Source organism: Notolepis coatsorum (genome assembly GCF_963971535.1).
Source record: "Notolepis coatsorum genome assembly, chromosome: 18".
NCBI lineage: Eukaryota > Metazoa > Chordata > Actinopteri > Aulopiformes > Paralepididae > Notolepis > Notolepis coatsorum.
In genome coordinates this window covers 45,363,105-45,381,582 of record NC_140182.1, presented here as the reverse complement: position 1 = coordinate 45,381,582, position 18,478 = coordinate 45,363,105, and the positions used below count along the sequence as shown (strand labels likewise).

The 18,478-nt window shown below is 42.0% G+C and overlaps 2 protein-coding genes across 2 annotated transcripts; both read left to right on the top strand.

Moving 5' to 3' along the window:
* The first annotated feature begins 10,016 nt into the window (after positions 1–10,016).
* Positions 10,017–15,705, top strand: pyurf (PIGY upstream open reading frame). Its single transcript, XM_084335040.1, has 2 exons — positions 10,017–10,255; positions 15,554–15,705. The coding sequence occupies exons 1-2, from the start codon at positions 10,065–10,067 to the stop codon at positions 15,693–15,695; spliced, it is 333 nt and encodes a 110-aa protein (XP_084191166.1). The 5' UTR covers positions 10,017–10,064; the 3' UTR covers positions 15,696–15,705.
* A 580-nt stretch (positions 15,706–16,285) lies between these two features.
* Positions 16,286–16,802, top strand: LOC311245221 (phosphatidylinositol N-acetylglucosaminyltransferase subunit Y). The gene has a single exon (XM_084335041.1). The coding sequence runs from the start codon at positions 16,292–16,294 to the stop codon at positions 16,502–16,504; it is 213 nt and encodes a 70-aa protein (XP_084191167.1). The 5' UTR covers positions 16,286–16,291; the 3' UTR covers positions 16,505–16,802.
* The last annotated feature ends 1,676 nt before the right edge of the window (positions 16,803–18,478 follow it).

The window sequence follows — 18,478 nt, the reverse complement described above, 5'->3', positions numbered from 1 at the left end:
GTGGACAGGGTTAGCAGTTTCAAGTACCTGGGAGTCCACATCACAGAGGACCTGACATGGTCAACACACATAGATTCTGTGGTGAAAAAGGCGAAACAGTGCCTCTATCACCTGAGACAGTTAAGGAAGTTCAGAGTATCGGGGAAGATACTCCACTCCTTCTATTCCGGGGCTGTAGAGAACATTCTGACTGGAAACATCACTGCCTGGTTTGGAAACAGCACGGCACAGTACAGGAAGGCCCTCCAGAGAGTGGTGCACTCAGCAGAGCGTACTACGGGTATTGCACTACCACCCCTGCAGGACTTATATAACAGGAGGTACAAATCCAGAGCCTGCAGAATAATGAAAGACCCCCACCACCACAACAACAGCCTGTTCAAGCTGCTGCGGTCAGGCAAGTGCCTACGTACACACACTATGAGCACAGAGAGACTTCGGCTCAGCTTCTTCCCCCAGGCCATCAGAACACTGAACACTGAACTCTTCACTCACAAGTACACATGAGCACACACACACACACACACACAGACACACACAGCTGATGAATCTGTGGTATATGCTAGTGTGTACCTCTGCTCATCCAGGTTGGTGCAAGGACGTCCATTCTCCATTTTCTTTTGGCCATACAGGAGGAGGGCATACTGTGTTCTCTGAAGAGATTCTCTGTGGCCCTGTTTTGGTTATGTACTGTAGTTGCTGACGACAAAGCTACATAGAGCAGCCTTGTTCCCACTGATCCTCAGGTATTTCCTGTAGTTAGGAACACTTGATTGTCCTGTGATAATATGTGTTGGTCTGCTGGTTTGGATGGTGCCTCTTCTTTGTCTTTCAAGGTCTTTGATTGAGTGTTGATGGTCATATCTGTCAAACACTATAAAAAACACAGTTGATGCCTTCCTTTCCCATTAACGTTGCTAATGGGACACACTCACCCAGATCATTGTATGTCTGAAAGGGCCACAGAGAATCTCTTCAGAGAACACAGTCATCTTGGCAGGTGGCTTTGAAAATGGTGAGGAGGTTAAGACGATTAGCAAGTCAGGCGTTGACTGCTTGACAGATCATTATAGTGACCAGGAGGAGGCTGACACAAGATTGGTGTTACATGCAATACACCTTGCACAGTCACATTCTCGTCTCATTGTCAAATGTGATGATACAGATGTACTGGTTTTGCTTGTGTACTATTCAAGCAAAGGGATGTTTGGATCCTCAACAGTGTTCATGCACTCTGGACATGGCCCAAAGGAAAGATCCATCGATCAGAAGCTTGGAGCAGCACTTTGTGAGTGTTTACCTGCAACCTGCACAGGTTGCGATACCACAAGCAGCTTGTACAGAATTGGGAATACCACTGCATTCACAAGATTGAAGACCCATCTGAGTGAGTTAAAAGAAATGGCCAATTTTAGACTATCTGAAAGCCTAGAGGAGGCTTTTCTTGTGGCAAGAAAGTATGCCCTCCTCCTGTATGGCCAAAGGAAAATGGAGAATGGACGTCCTTGTACCAACCTGGATGAACTGAGGTACACACTAGCATCTACCCCAGATTCATCAGCTGCAAATCTACCCCCAACAGAAGATGCCTTCCAGCAACATGTGTTGAGAGCCTTGTACCAAACAGCAGTGTGGCGTCACAGCCATCGGAACAAGCCTCTTCTCTGGAACCCAGTTGGTAGAGGGTGGAGGCTCAGAGGAGATGGGACGATTGCACCTGTTATGTTCCAGAAAGCACCGGCACCTAAGGAAGTTCGAGACATCACCCACCTGTACTGTAAAGATGGAAGCTGCAATGATGCCAGCAAATGCCAATGTCTTTCAGTGGGCTTGACTTGCACTGCGTTTAGCTTTTGCTCTTTCCCTGACTGCCCAAATATGATCCATTTTGTCACTGATGATAAAAATGTGGATGAGTGACGGTGATGTGTTGCTAGAATCAAGAATCAAGAGGTTTATTTGTCACATACATACCAGGGCATACAGTGAAATGCGGGTGGCCATGCCCGCATCGATTGTGCAATAATACAATAATAAAATAGACATATTGTGTGTGTGTGTGTGCGTGTGTGTGCGTGTGTGTGCGTGTGTGTGTGTGTGTGTGTGTGTGTGTGTGTGTGTGTGTGTGTGTGTGTGTGTGTGTTTGTGTGTGTGAGAGGGGTTGCTCACCGTCTTCTGTATATCTTTGGCTGGATAGTTGTATATTTACGATTTAAGAATTTATATCCCGGACCGTATTTTATTCTTTATTCTATTTTATTCTTATTTTTAATATTATTATATTCTTATTCCTATTTTAGTCCTATTGACTACCTAAATGTTTATTGTTGTTCAATGTGAGCGATCTGTAGTGCCGAATTTCCCTAAGGATTATTAAAGGATTTCTATTCTATTCTATTCTAGATGTCTTTATCAGTACAAAGAAAAGTGTGGAGAAGCTGAAAACATGCGGGCGGCTAAGTGGCGCAGTGGGCAAGGCGCTCGCCACTAGTGCAGGAGATGCTGGGTTCGAGCCCAGCTCTCGGCATTGCTACCAGCTTGGCTGGTCGTTCATACTAACACAATTGGCAGTGTTAGGGGTGGGAAGCTGGTGGGTGGGGATCGGACGTTGTGGACAGCGACTCCTACAGGTCGGTTGGTGCGCCTGCGCAGCAGAATCAGGAAGCAACGGGGGCGGCGTGACCCTCCCACGCAGACCCTCGCCGCTGAGAGATCGCGCTGTGCAGGTGAAAAGATGCAACGGCTGCCTCCTTGTGTACCGGAGGGGACACATGATGGCCTAACAGCGTTCGAGACAGGGGAGGGTAGAATTGGACAATACGAAACGAAAAAAAGAGAAGCTGAAAACATGAGACCAGGAACGGTCCTTGTTGCTCTTACCGGCTCCGGTGTCAGCGGGACCTCTGTCTGCACAGCTGCATGACTCAGGAAAGGTCAGAGAGAGGTGGGGAATTGATGAAAGATCTGTCAAATATCGCCAGACTATCAAAGCCCTCTCGCTGGGCTGTTGCTTGATGTGAATCTCTCACACTATGTCTTCCAACACTATATACAAACAACAGAGAAACGGGGACAGGAGTTGTTAATGGAGTGTGTATGATACAGAGAAAAGATTAAGTATACTGAATAATTATGACAGTTGTCTTTTTAATGCTTTGTTGCTATTTTAGAGCAATTGATTTGCTTTTCAAAATTCAACATTTGTCATGCATGTACATTTGCATTTTGCATTTGCTTGGATAGCTTTTTTGAAGACTATGCAATAATGATTATATTCAAAAGGTAGTTTCTAATTTGAAAATATTTGCATATATATATATATATATATATGCAGACCATTTTAGCTTGTATTTTGATAATAGTTATTCAATTGAGTTCAATTAAATTGGTACTGTATATATTTTATCATCACTTGTGAATAGGTTTTTTTTAGTACTTTCTGTGCTCAGACCTGTACATGTACATTGTACATCGTATTGGGTTTACAACGGTGCGTCTCATGCCCATTTCTCTAAGGTAAAATAAAGTCAAGCTTACAATGAAGCTTACATGCAGTGCCGTTGGAAGTGTTGTTGTTCTTTTGGCTCTGTATTCCAGCATACTGGATTTGGAAGGTACAATGACTGAGGTTAGCATGCAGCTTTAGTTTAAGGGTGTTCACATCCATATCAGGTGAACCATGTAGGAATTGTAGCCCTTTTTATACATAGCAAAATCCAACTTCTCCCTCAACATCATAAAGGAGGCCAAAGGCAACAGAGAAATAAGAATCACCATATTGTTATAATCACGGCGAGAGCCTTCCTCACCCCTCCTCCTTCCACACCATCACGGCGGAAGCCTTCCTCGCCCCTCATCCACTCACGCCTATTATGGGCAGCATCCGATCCCCTCGTCAGCGAGATGGTACTTCAGCCCACGGATCCTGCTCTACCCTCGTCGGAGTGTTAACCTAACTTCCTAGGTACGACAACTAACCCTAGCCTTGCTGCTCAAACCTTGTTGAATTACCTTGTCCTAATACTGTTCTCTCTGTGCCCCAGGACCACCGCTCCGGTACTCCGCTCACCTGGACGGCCCATGCGGCACATGGAACGCACCATTCCTCTTCTGAAGAACATTCTTGTACCTGTCGCACATTCCTAACTTGTAAACCTGTCTACATGGGAGGTCACAATTAAAACCAACCTAAACCGCTCCATTCTCTCTCCTCCTGTGTTCTGCAATTGGGCTCCGCCAACCCCTATCCTAACACATATTTGTAAGGGATGTACAAAATCCACAGGGGATTTACAGCTTAGGCTACAAGGAACATTTAAGATAACTCCACAGCTGCCTCCATCCTTAACAACGTTTTTGGATTCTATACAAGAACTAGGCAAAGACTTTAAACGAGAGACCTGGACGTCATCCCAAATGATGACAATTGCAAAATAATTTTAGTTGATTGCAAAAAAATAAAATTTGTCACTGAGGGTAATGTAAACAAAATCATGACACTTCTGAGACTCCAATTGTGCTTTTATCACAAATGTAACAATAGGTTAGCTATGCCGCTCCACTATAAGGTATATTTTAATAACTAAATAATCAGTTGCCTAAAATTAGTTAATTTTCATTTCATCATAAGATTTACAGTAAATGTCTTTTGGAGGCTTTGCAAACAAATCCCCCTCCTCCAAAACTGCATAGTGCACCCTTAAGCTTTGAGAGTTTCAGGTTTTACCCAGATGTGTGTCCCCTCCATCTGAATTCACTACATCACACATAAGAGATTGCTGCACGATAGCAATGTGATGCACAGAATTTGGTCAGTCTGCCTTCTCTGTTAAGGCCACTAACAAGTGGAATACAGAATACAGAAGCTGAAGTGAAAACATGACTTAAGGCAAAACAAGCATGTAGCCATTAATAGTGGACTCCATCTGATTATGTAGCCAAGGTGTAATTTGAATGCAATATTCAACACTTTATACAGTACAGTATGTGCCTTTTATCCTGATACATACCAGTATATTGTGTATTTGTGTCATGATGTGTTATGTGTAGCTGTACTTTTTTTGTCTACTTGTCAGTGTAGATTGTGCAATATATACTGTACAGTATGTATTTAAGTGTATTGATTGTAACCTGCCAAGAGACTGCAGATGACTGCAGGGACAAACAATACAACATACTAGACAGGGCACAGGGACAAACAATACAACATACTAGACAGGGCACAGGGACAAACAATACAACATACTAGACAGGGCACAGGGACAAACAATACAACATACTAGACAGGGCACAGGGACAAACAATACAACATACTAGACAGGGCACAGACAAACAATACAACATACTAGGACCGCTACTATTCCTAATTTATGCAAATTACATGTCGTCAGCTTGTGACTGCAACTTGTTCCTGTTTGCGGACGACTCAGCCCTGCTGGTCTCTGACAAGAACAAGTTACAGGTTGAAAAAGCCCTCAGCTCGGAACTAGGCAAAATCTGCATATGGCTCGCCGACAACAAACTATCATTACACATGGGCAAAACAGAGTCCATTCTCTTCGGTTCAAATAACAAACTCAGCAAGACCGACGGGTTCTCGGTTACAGTGGGTGCCAATATTGTCGCAAGGAAAGATGAAATTACTTACCTGGGTTCCATCCTAGAGGCTAATCTTTCCTGTGACAAAATGGCATCCAATGTAATAAAGAAAGTCAACCAACGAACTCGATTCTTGTACCGGATCTCCTCCCTGGTAAACAAGAATACCCTGAAGACTCTGGCAGGAGCACTCATTCAAGGGTACTACGACTATGCTTGCACCTCATTGATTGATTGATTGATTGATTGATTGAAAACTTTATTAACAGATTGCAGAATGGGTACAGTACAGTACAGCTCAATACATACAATTGTTAAGGGGATGCAGACCAGAGAAAGACTTTCGTCTTGTTTACATCAGGGTCCCCCATTTTCAATTCATCGTAACATATATGACATACATGACATACAGATAGACAGTACTGCTACATCTATACATTTATGACATACCAGATTTGCAATTACAGTACTGTTTGTGATACAAAAAGAGTCCAGAAAAAAAAAATATATACATTTGACGTAGAAACTGTACATTGGATTGGGTAGGTGGGGGTGGGGGGGGACTGTACATTGGAGGTGGTTGGGTGGGTGGGGGGGGGGGGGGTTGGGTAGGAGTGGGGGGGGGGTTGGGTAGGAGTGGGGGGGGGGGGGGTTGGGTAGGAGGGGTGGGTGGGGGACACTGTACAACTGTACAAACAAAACTGTACATTGGATTATTGACAAGACCATACTTGGTAATTTACTGTACATTGGAGGGGGTTGTGTTCGGACATTTATAGGGGCCAGTTTCGAGTTGCAGTCTCCCTTAGGTGTTTTTTGAGAGTGTTTTTGAAAGTGGGTAGTGATTCACATTCCTTTACAGCTTTGGGTAGGGCGTTCCACATTGATGTGGCATAATTGCAAAACGTGTTTAGTCCCTTGTTTGAGCCGAATCTGGGTTTAACATGATTTGTGGAGCTCCCTCTGGTGTTGTGATCGTGGTATTCACTGACCTTTGGGAAGTATTTTGTCATGTACATGGGTACCTTGGTCGTGTAGTGTATCTTGTAGACCAGGCCCATTGCATGGTACCAAAGCACCTCAAAGGCACTAAAAAACAAATTACAAACATCTCAAAACAAGCTAGTCAGACTACTGCTTGACCTGACTCCTAGAACCCACCTCACCCCTGCCCACTTTGACAACCTAGGATGGCTTAGAGTAGATGACAGAGTACAGCAACTTGCAATGGGCCTGGTCTACAAGATACACTACGAGACCAAGGTACCCATGTACATGTCAAAATACTTCCCAAAGGTCAGTGAATACCACGATCACAACACCAGAGGGAGCTCCACAAATCATGTTAAACCCAGATTCGGCTCAAACAAGGGACTAAACACGTTTCGCAATTATGCCACATCAATGTGGAACGCCCTACCCAAAGCTGTAAAGGAATGTAAATCACTACCCACTTTCAAAAACACTCTGAAAGAACACCTACGGGAGACTGCAATTCAAAACTGGCCCCTACAAATGTCCTAACCCAGTTGTACAGTAAATGACCAAGTATGGCTTTGTCAGTATTCCAATGTACAGTGTACAGTGCCCCCCCCCCCCTACCCAACCCCCCCGCCCCCCCCCACCTCCAATGTACAGCCCCCACCCACCCAACCCCACCCCACCCACCCAACCTCCTCCAATGTACAGTTTCTACGTCAAATGTATACACTCTTTTTCTGGACACTTTTTGTATCACAAACAGTACTGTATTTGCAAATCTGATACGTCATAAATGTATAGATGTAGCAGTACTGTCTATCTGTATGTCATGTATGTCATATATGTTATGATGAATTGAAAATGGGGGACCCTGATGTAAACAAGACGAAAGTCTTTCTCTGGTCTGCATCCCCTTAACAATTGTATGTATTGAGCTGTACTGTACTGTACCCATTCTGCAATCTGTTAATAAACTTTTCAATCAATCAATCACAGGGCACAGACAAACAATACAACATACTAGACAGGGCACAGACAAACAATACAACATACTAGACAGGGCACAGACAAACAATACAACATACTAGAGAGGGCACAGGGACAAACAATACAACATACTAGACAGGGCACAGACAAACAATACAACATACTAGACAGGGCACAGACAAACAATACAACATACTAGACAGGGCTCAGACAAACAATACAAGATACTAGACAGGGCTCAGACAATGAAACAATACAACATACTAGACAGGGCACAGGGACAAACAATACAAATGCAAGATCACTTCATGCAAGATGACCATGCAAGAACAGCAACATGTTGAATACCAAAACTGCGTAGGTGCAAAGATCACAGGTGTAAATTCTGTCTACTAATTGCTGTCTGAACAAAATATATTATATCTGTTTGTCCTTTGTTTGAGTTGGGACTATATATCTGTGGCCTGAAGGTCAGAGTTCAAATTCCATATGACATTCCTCAGGACCTGCCTATCATAAAGGTCAGACAGCAAAGCCCATTCTTATTGGCCAAATTCAGGTGCCCAAACATGCAATACAAAAGGACAGAACAGACTCAATAAAATGTAAAACACAGTCATCATCGCAGCGCACAAAATAAAATAGTTAATTTTCCTCAAGAGGTACATTGTACGTTTTTTTTTTTAAATGGCATCCACAGGCAGCATCAAGACTGTCAATGTGAAAAATCTCTAGAAACAGGAAAAAGGGGAAGATGACATCGGAACACCTGAGATAAATCAGACAGACAGCCCAGATACAACATTGGGATGCTGGCACTATAAATTAATACATAATACAACTCAAAATAACAATAACATGAATGAAAAAATAAATAAATAAAAGATCTAACCCTAACTAACCTTACTGTCATGCACTTGTCCTAATAAACTAACCTACACTGTAACACGCAACACTTTGATGAACATTGTTACTCAGCTGATAGAGTTGTGCCCTTCCTGATGACTTGTCGTACAGAACTTGTAAGTCGCTTTGGATAAAAGCGTCAGCTAAATGACTAAATGTAAATGTAAATGTATAACAAAAATGTGAGTCACACACACAAAAAAAACATTAAAAAAAGTGTGTGTGTGTGTGTGTGTGCGTGTGCGTGCGTGTGCGAGCGTGCGGGGGTGTTCCAAACCTAGCATATCTTTAAATAACACTCTACTGTCAGAGAGTATGTGTAGTTAAAAAGAAGAATATGAGTCACGCAAAAAACCTAGCTACCACTCCTGAGCCCCATCCTTCTCCTAAAACTGTGTGTGTTTGCTTGTGTGTGTGTGTGTGTGTGTGTGTGTGTGTGTGTGTGTGTGTGTGTGTGTGTGTGTGTGTGTGTGTGTGTGTGTGTGTGTGTGCGTGTGTGTGTGTGTGTGTGATGTTCCAAACCCACCGTGATATCTTCATATAATAAATTATATACTGTCAAAGATGATGTAGTATCTTTTGAGTAGCCTAAATAGAATCACTGTGAACAGCTGCACTACTGAGCTGCACTGCTGTAGTCTGAGCCTGGGCTGGAGGCGAGAAGAGGAAGCACATTACCGGGTCTGTCATGCAAAGAAAGCCAGGGACCACCCTGGAACAAGTTGGGATTCTGTTGTGAAGGTCTCAGAGCAATATCTCTGCCCATACAGGGAATGTATTCTCTTTTAGCCCGGGACAAAGCTTTCTGACAATATTTAATATTATATAGGCTGAACCCACAGGGAAATTATGCTCAAGATGTCAGTGGGCTTTAGTGTGACTTCAATTCAAATGACTGTTGTGCAATTTGCACATGTCCAGAGTTAATTATATTGATTTGTTATATTGTTTACACTGCTTTTTTACTACCTGTACCTCCCCTCTCCCATGCTGCTATGATGCCTGAATTTCCCCAAGGGGATCAATAAAGGAATATCTTATCTTATCTTATCTTATCTACAAAACATGTACCTCCAACACTGTATTCCACGTCATGTAATTAGAATAAGGTATGTGTCCGCTTGTTTTTTTTTAACAGAACATGTACTTGCATTTTACTAATTTACTGTCTGGCATTATGAAGGTTGAGTAATTTGCAGTCTTTTTTCCCCATTAGGTGAAAAACATAAAAAAAAAAAAAAAAAAAAAAAAAAGGGGGGGGGGCAGTGCTTTCCTGATCCCAGCAGTATGATACTGCCACCACGTGGATAAATGTGAAAACTGTACTGTCTGCTATTTCTGCTATTATTTGACGCTTTTTCTTTTTTTTATATTTAATTGTATTATATTATATTTAATTGTATTTGACAGTATTTTATATTAAACAAGTGAATGACTAAGAGAACATACTTGGTCAATGTTGTCCTCACGGCGAACTGTTCATCCGGCCACTTGTGATCGGTAGGGGAACTACATTTCTGTTACACCGACATTATACGCGCACACACACACTTCCTGTTTAGGGATCTTTTCTTGGCTACTTGCTGGTTATTATGTTTCAAAATGTTTTGAGAAGATTAGCGAAAGAAACTCGCTTTGTAAAATATGCACCTTTCCCACGGAGCGCAGCGCCCTTGTCCGTGTCCGTCAGAACGTGTACAGGTGTGAAGGACGAGGTGCAGCGACCTTTCGACACTTCTCTGCTAGAGTTCCTCGTCTGCCCGCTGTCCAAGAAGCCGCTGAGGTGACTTACTTACCGGTGTTTCAACATACACAGGATTTATTATTCTAGATATATCGCTAAACGATCAATAATAATTTGTCGTGCTGTAAAATCACGCGCATGTAGTGTTTTTGCGTGTATATATATGTCGATCTATCAACTTGGCTCTGTGTTTTGAAAAGCAGAACCACGTACCATGAATAATCAATAGCGTTATTACACCCGTGTCGTGCAGATCACTGTAGTACCCCATAGGTGACCGATAATACAAATGAATACAAGAGATTACATTGATTTGAACTCAACTTAAACTTTAAGTCGGGTCTTCACTGTAAACGATGTTGAGGGGGGGGGGGGGGTCATGGAATAGAATATGGCCGGTTTCTGTAGTATTTTGCTTCAAATGAAATAACTTTTATAACGCTCCTTATCTGTACTGTGTTTAATAATGTATTTGTATACTCCCCTTATCCCTGTACTGGGTTTAATAATCATGTATTTGTATTCTCCCCTTATCCCTGTACTGGGTTTAATAATGTATTTGTATACTTCCCTGTACTGTACTGGGTTTAATCATGTATCATACTCCCCTTATCCATGTACTGGGTTTAATCATGTATTTGTATACTCCACTTATCCCTGTACTGGGTTTAATCATGTATTTGTATACTCCCCTTATCCCTGTACTGGGTTTAATCATGTATTTGTAATGTATACTCCCCTTATCCCTGTACTGGGTTTAATAATGTATTTGTATACTTCCCTGTACTGTACTGGGTTTAATCATGTATTTGTATACTCCCCTTATCCATGTACTGGGTTTAATCATGTATTTGTATACTTCCCTGTACTGTACTGGGTTTAATCATGTATTTGTATACTCCCCTTATCCCTGTACTGGGTTTAATCATGTATTTGTAATGTATACTCCCCTTATCCCTGTACTGGGTTTAATGTATTTGTATACTTCCCTGTACTGTACTGGGTTTAATCATGTATTTGTATACTCCCCTTATCCCTGTACTGGGTTTAATCATGTATTTGTATACTCCCCTTATCCCTGTACTGGGTTTAATCATGTATTACTATTTGTATACTTCCCTGTACTGTACTGGGTTTAATCATGTATTTGTATACTCCCCATATCCCTGTACTGGGTTTAATAATGTATTTGTATACTCCCCTTATCCCTGTACTTTAATCATGTATTTGTATACTTTCCTGTACTGTACTGGGTTTAATCGTGTATTTGTATACTCCCCTTATCCCCGTACTGGGTTTAATAATGTATTTGTATACTTCCCTGTACTGTACTGGGTTTAATCATGCATTTGTATACTCCCCTTATCCCTGTACTGGGTTTAATCATGTATTTGTAATAGGGGTGCACCGATATATCGGTCGGGTATCGGTATCGGCCGATAAGTGCCTTGTTGACTGCTATCGGCCTATCGGCCGATAAGCTCAAATGTGCCGATAGCAGTCGCCGATAAATACCCATCAATTTGTGTAGCGTCAAAAGGCAAAAAAAAAAGTTCACTCGCGACCTACCTGCACAACGCCCGCCGCCCCCCACACACACACACAAGCTACTGCATCAAAGTAACTACTTATGATTAACAAGGCATTCGTTTTGTGGCATTAACGTTATATAGTTAGTGTTACACGGACAATAACATCAGCATATTATTATTACCCATAGCAGCAAGGCATTACTCCGAGTCCGTTCATTAGCTACCGGGAGATGCAAGACTAACGTTACTGGTGAAAATGTGATTTGCGTTGGAATACTCCTTTGCCAACTTGCTGTACTTTGCTTGCAGGTCTGCAGCCATTATTGCTGCATTATGAATAGCCCCAACTTTAGCCAAGGTAACGTTATGGCTAAACCTTTAACAATAGTTAACGCTAGCTTTCGGTTAGCTGTTCAATGCTATTAATAACACAACTCCCCGTCAACACCCTCTCTCGGGAAGATGGCATTTAAGAAAGTATCTGCTGTTAAAATGACACAAACATTCGTTTTGTGGCATTAACGTTATATAGTTAGTGTTACACGTTCAATAGAGCTGCCGCGGTATTGATTATTTCCTTACTGCACAAATTAGCAAAATATTTCCTACCGCCGCGGTTATTACCGCATGCACACAAAAAATTTAAAAAAAAAGTTTGAATGCATTTTTTTTTTTAGTAGTAGTCTACTCTTTATAGCATATAGCCTGCCTCTAGTCTAAATGTCTATTTTTAGAGGATGACTTTGCAGCATGAATATTGTTTGGGATTCGGCAAGCACGCATTAGTTATTGAAAGTGAAACACGGATTCGAAGTTTCACATCTGGTCGTGCGCCGTTCACTCGGTGTCGCGGGCAGGGGTGGTTACCCCTAACCCCCCCGACCCTTTCTTATTATTATTACTATAAAGTTACTACTTTATAATAAAGGCATTCGTTTTGTGGCATTAACATTATATAGTTATACGTTCAATAACATCAGCGTATTTACCGGACAATAGCAAGGCAAGCAATACTCTATTCATATCTCAGTTCCTTTCTTTGCTCAGAGCGTGCTGAGTTGTCCCATTCTGCGGTCTGTTAATAAAGTTTTCAATCAGACAAGTGTATAGAACGAAGGGCTTTTATTATAACATTCGTTGCAGACAGTAAAATCATTATGTCTCGTTTAGTACTCCTTAGGAGCGATGTAGTCCACTCCGGCGGAGAGTTAAAGCTAACGTTATTAGCCGTGTTGTGATGATCTGACATTCAGGAAGTAAAAACCTAATACGCGCTTGCCGATTGGTGGTAACACACTGCATGACGCTACAACGTGTGACGCGTCTCTCTTCTGACCAATCAGTGGTCTGCAATGTTTCACGTGACTTTTCTGGTACCCAATAGGGTCGCTTGGAACCTCGATAGATGAGTAGGGTATATCTGCAGAGCCGCAAGCCCAACGAGAGGAGGGTCATTTATTATTATTATTATAAAAAAACAGCGGTGACGCGGTATTCAGCCTACTCTGCGGTGGCCGTGATGTAACAGCGATACCGCGGTAATGCGGTAATCGCGGCAGCTCTAACGTTCAATAACAAGCATATTATTTACCCGAAGATAGCAGTAAACAAGGCATTACTCCGTTAGTCCGTTCATAGCTCGGTTCCATTCCGTTGCTCATTCCGTACCCAACTACACATTCTGCAATCTGTTAATAAAGTTTTCAACCAGACAAATGTATAGAAAGGCTTTGTTTTATTATAACATTTGTTGCAGTAAAATCATTATGTCTCATTTGGTCATGCTGTGGAGCGCCGGTCGGCGGGCCGGGCAGCTAACGTAGCTACGTTAAGTGTGTTCTGCTCTCGCAAACAGAACAATGGCGGCATGCCCGAAAGTAGAAAATGAATAAACGCTTGCCGATTGGTGGTAAGGACAGCAGGAGGTGGGTGCTAGCGGTGTGGCGTAATTGGCCGAATCGACTGTCAATCAAAATGGTTCCATTGCATTGGTTGAAAGCTCTGGTTGAGAGAATGGTATCCCGCTGCAGGCCGCCAGAATGGTTCCATTGCATTGGTTGAAAGCTCTGGTTGAGAAAATAGTATCCCTCTGCAGGCCGCAAGACGATACTGGGAGAGAGATAGTGATACCATAAACATATTTCTTTATGTTTCCTTTTTTTAAGTAAGTAAAGAGGCCTACAAATACAAACATACACATACAAATATACAGTAGTTTCATTAAAAAAAAAAAAAAAATACAAATACTTATATACAAATATCGGTATCAGTATCGGCCGATAGTGTTAGTTGAACAATCGGTATCGGTATCGGCGGCCAATTTTCATATCGGTGCATCCCTAATTTGTAATGTATACTCCCCTTATCCCTGTACTGGGTTTAATAATGTATTTGTATACTTCCCTGTACTGTACTGGGTTTAATCATGTATTTGTATACTCCCCTTATCCCTGTACTGGGTTTAATCATGTATTTGTATACTCGCCTTATCCCTGTTCTGGGTTTAATCATGAAGTTTGTGTATCCTGGCTTTGATCATATCTATGGCACAGCACTAGGGCTGACCTTCGATTTTTTTTTTGGAATTCGAAGCTTCGAATGTTGTGGGACTTGTACAGCACCACTTTGTTCAACTTTGTCAGTGCTGTAAAGTTTAAACCTTTTTAAATCTTAGACAAACAAAACACTTTTGCTTTATAAAAGCAGCACAATGAACACAAATCTGTCAGTGCCGAGTCCGACCTCATCTTAAATAACAAACAGCATTGCTTGTTGTAATTAACAAAGAGAGGCAGAGTTGATTTTGCACACAAAAAAATAAAAATCATTTTATTTTATTTTTTATAATCGAATTTTATTTTCATATTCGAATCCCATGCCCATCGAACGAAGTATTTAAGACAGCCCTACACAGCACACACTTTTAGATCAGAACAGATAGGCCTATTCCAAGGTTTTGGATGATATCAAATATGCACAACAAAATGTTGGTTTAAATATATAGCCTAGTAGTTCATGACAGACATGGAATTGCTAGACATTGATATAGGATATCAATACTGATGCACAAAAAGTTTTTCTCACGTTTGGACCTGCTTAAGGGACCATACCAGTCTTTTTGACATGTGGGCTCCAAGTCATTCTTCTTAAAGGACCATACCAGTCTTTTTGACATGTGGGTTCCAAGTCATTCCTCTTAATAATGGACCATACCAGTCTTTTTGACATGTGGGTTCCAAGTCATTCCTCTTAATAATGGACCATACCAGTCTTTTTAACATGTGGGTTCCAAGTCATTCCTCTTAATAATGGACCATACCAGTCTTTTTGACATGTGGTTCCAAGTCATTCTTGCCTTGATATAAAAATCACTTTCATTCTTTAACCGTCACTTTCATTCTTTAAAAGCTGGTGGTAATCGGCTTCCAGTGTATCTGAAAATGTGTCTTGAACACCGTGTCTGACTGAAATGGAAAATGAATTCACCTCAAATGATGGATGGGCAGATCATGATGTGGTGGTGACTTTCACAATGTGGTCCACGACGTGGTGTTTATTCTATTTAGTATTTTATGTGGTGAATCAGCAGAAAATTACTTATATTTATTTCCAGTAGCGGTAAAAGATTATGAAAAAAAGAACGGCACAATGAATTTTGTATGAAGGCAAGAATGACTTGGTGTCAAAAGCAGGAGTTGAAACGGTCAAATGCTTAGTTGCCCTCGATGCTTCTCCGTTGCTGTGAAATGGCAAATGCCATGTCAATGAAATGTAATGTAATCATGTGTTTCTGGTTCTTCTTCAGGTACGAGGAGACGACCAGCGAGCTGATCAACGAGGAGCTGGGCATCGCCTACCCTGTCGTCAACGGCATCCCGAACATGATCCCGCAGGACGCCCGGCTCATACAGAGAGACGCGCCTCCCGCTGAGCCAGCGCAGGGCTAGACTCCCGTTACACCGCTCATTACTGACAAGCCGACACGGGACGCATCATCGGGTGACAGCGGACTCATAGGAAGAGACACAGACGCACACCATCAAAGGACACCGGACTTGTGACGCCAGAGACGGGACAGGACGCCGGCTGAATCGTCTATGGAGATTTAAACGCATGCACGCCGAACCTACCTAATATTAATAAAACACACCAATCCAGGAGTAGAACAAGGCAGCACTAAGTTATTCCATGATCCTAGTTTGTGACTCTAGTGCGCTGAATACAAAACGCATTGCAGCTCCTTAGCCTGTAATAATAACACATTGTTTAGTATTAGTACTCAGTAAAATAATCCATTTTTCATTTTAGACATTTAGCGGATTCTCTTATCCAGAGTGCCCTGTGGTTAAAGTCTTGCATGAGTATAGTTTAATAAGTCGATCAGTAACTAACCAAACTGTACGGTCAGCCAACACCTCCAGCGCTGTCTCTTTAGGTTATCTCGCCCCCCACACTCATACATTGAACATCAATTTCAATCATCAATTTGAGGCTATATCCAATAACACTTGTTAACAGCCCCAACAGTCCATCTATCAACAGCATGTTCTCTCTATCTACCCTGGCGGTGCTGGTTCCTATAGTGTCTCTCTGCGGCCTGTTCTACTCTGCTGCCGTGGATGAGAACTTCCCCCAGGGCTGCACCAGCAGCAGCAGCCTCTGCTTCTACAGCCTGTTGCTCCCCGTCACCATCCCAGTCTACGTCTTCTTCCACCTCTGGAGCTGGATGGGGATAAAGCTCTTCAGGCACAACTAACGCTGGATGTACAACACAACATGACCCCCTCCCAGATCTGATTTAACACAACATGACCCCCCTCCCAGATCTGATTTAACACAACATGACCCCCCTCCCAGATCTAATTTAACACAACATGACCCCCCTCCCAGTTCTGATTTAACACAACATGACCCCCCTCCCAGATCTGATTTAACACACAACATAACCCCAGATCTGATGGACCCTAGATTGTAATGAGTTAATTATTTTATTTATTCATGGAGGGATATCACATGGTGGTTTATGTAGGGTTACAATAAATAAATTAAAACATTGTGTGTACCTGTGCAATTCCTACCTAGCTTTTCATTTTAGTAAAACTTGTGTGGGGCTAAATAAATACATTTAGTTTGAGTACTGTCATTGTGTTAATTTTAATTCCCCGGTGCAGCAGAGAAGAAAAAGATTGGCAGTGGTTTGGTGGAAAAAGTTGTAGTGAATGGAATTGAAACGGAAAACGTGATGCAGAGACTTGTTTTGATAATTGAACTGTAGCCTTAATCATCATAATTGAATCCCTTGTGATTCACACAACTACTAGATTCACACTGCTGGTCATAATTCAAAGAAGGGGATTTTTATCCCCTTCTTTTCAGTGAAACAGTGGGAAGGTTGAGGGGGAGACGTAGGAGAGAAGGGTCTGTCGGTGTTCGGCCAGCAGGGGTACGTGTGTCCCCAGAGATGGGTCTAAACCACTACACTATCTTGGCACAGGAATCAAATGTCTAACCCTATGTGATTTAGGACTATTCATTGCAGCCTACACAAGCAAAAACATCAGCTCTGGTTCATGTGTGGTTAATATTGTTTCTTGTAGGTTGTGGACGTACTGTACTGTATACATCCAGCCCAGTGTCATTTATAGTGGATAGACTGGATCAGTTTACACACTACAAGGGCTTAATCTGTTGAGTTTATAGCATAATGCACCGGTCGAGAAAGTGAACAGTTTTATGTACACATATCCGAGGACTTGACACGGACCACACACATCGACAGTGTAGTGAAGAAGGCACTGCAACGCCTCTACTTCCTTAGGTGCCTAGGGAAGTTCAAAGTGAGTCAGAAGATCCTCAAGAACTTCTACTCGTGCACAATAGAGAGCATCCTGACTGGTAACATCACCTCCTGGTTTGGGAATAGCACCGCACAGGACCGCAACAGACTACAGAGTGGCCCGTTCAGCCGAACGCACAATTGGAGGTGGGATTCCCACTCTCCGGACATTTATAACAAGCGTTGCAGGGCCAAGGCTATGAGAATAATCAAAGACTAGTCACCCAAATAACTGCCTCTTTGAACTGCTGCGGTCAGCCAAGCGCTACCGGAGTCTCATTTCTGCATTGTACCTCACTGTTACTCATTTTACTCTATTGTATATATTGAGTGAACATTCCTTTACTTACTTTTTACTTCTTTATTTTTTTTACTGTATGTAGCACACTCTCGGGCTCATACAGAAACAAGCATTTCATCATAAAGTATTCTGTATTTTGTTGTGACAAATAAACAAACTTGATAATGCAGATGTGCTGTATATAATGATGTCAGGGTTACATGAATAGCATTTAAAAATTTGAACGACGTGGTTGAATTGGTTTAATTTAATCTTCACAAGGTAACATACTCATGAACAAACAAGGGAGGAAAATGTACCTCCTATTTTGAAAGTGATACCACTTGTACTTATACAGGAACTCTAAACTTCACAACAACTATATGAACTCAATATAATGCAAACATTTAGGAAGTCAGTGCTTGTACTGTTCATGTACATCATCACCTCAAACCTTTCCCCATTTCAAGGATCATGTTCAGAGATATAGGAGGTGGGATATAAATTATACTATTTAAATGACGTCTAATGGAAACGATCAGCCATATTAACTTCCAGGATAGTCCAAAGTCCTTAAATGACAACGCTGAGTAACACCAAAACATCAGCGTCTC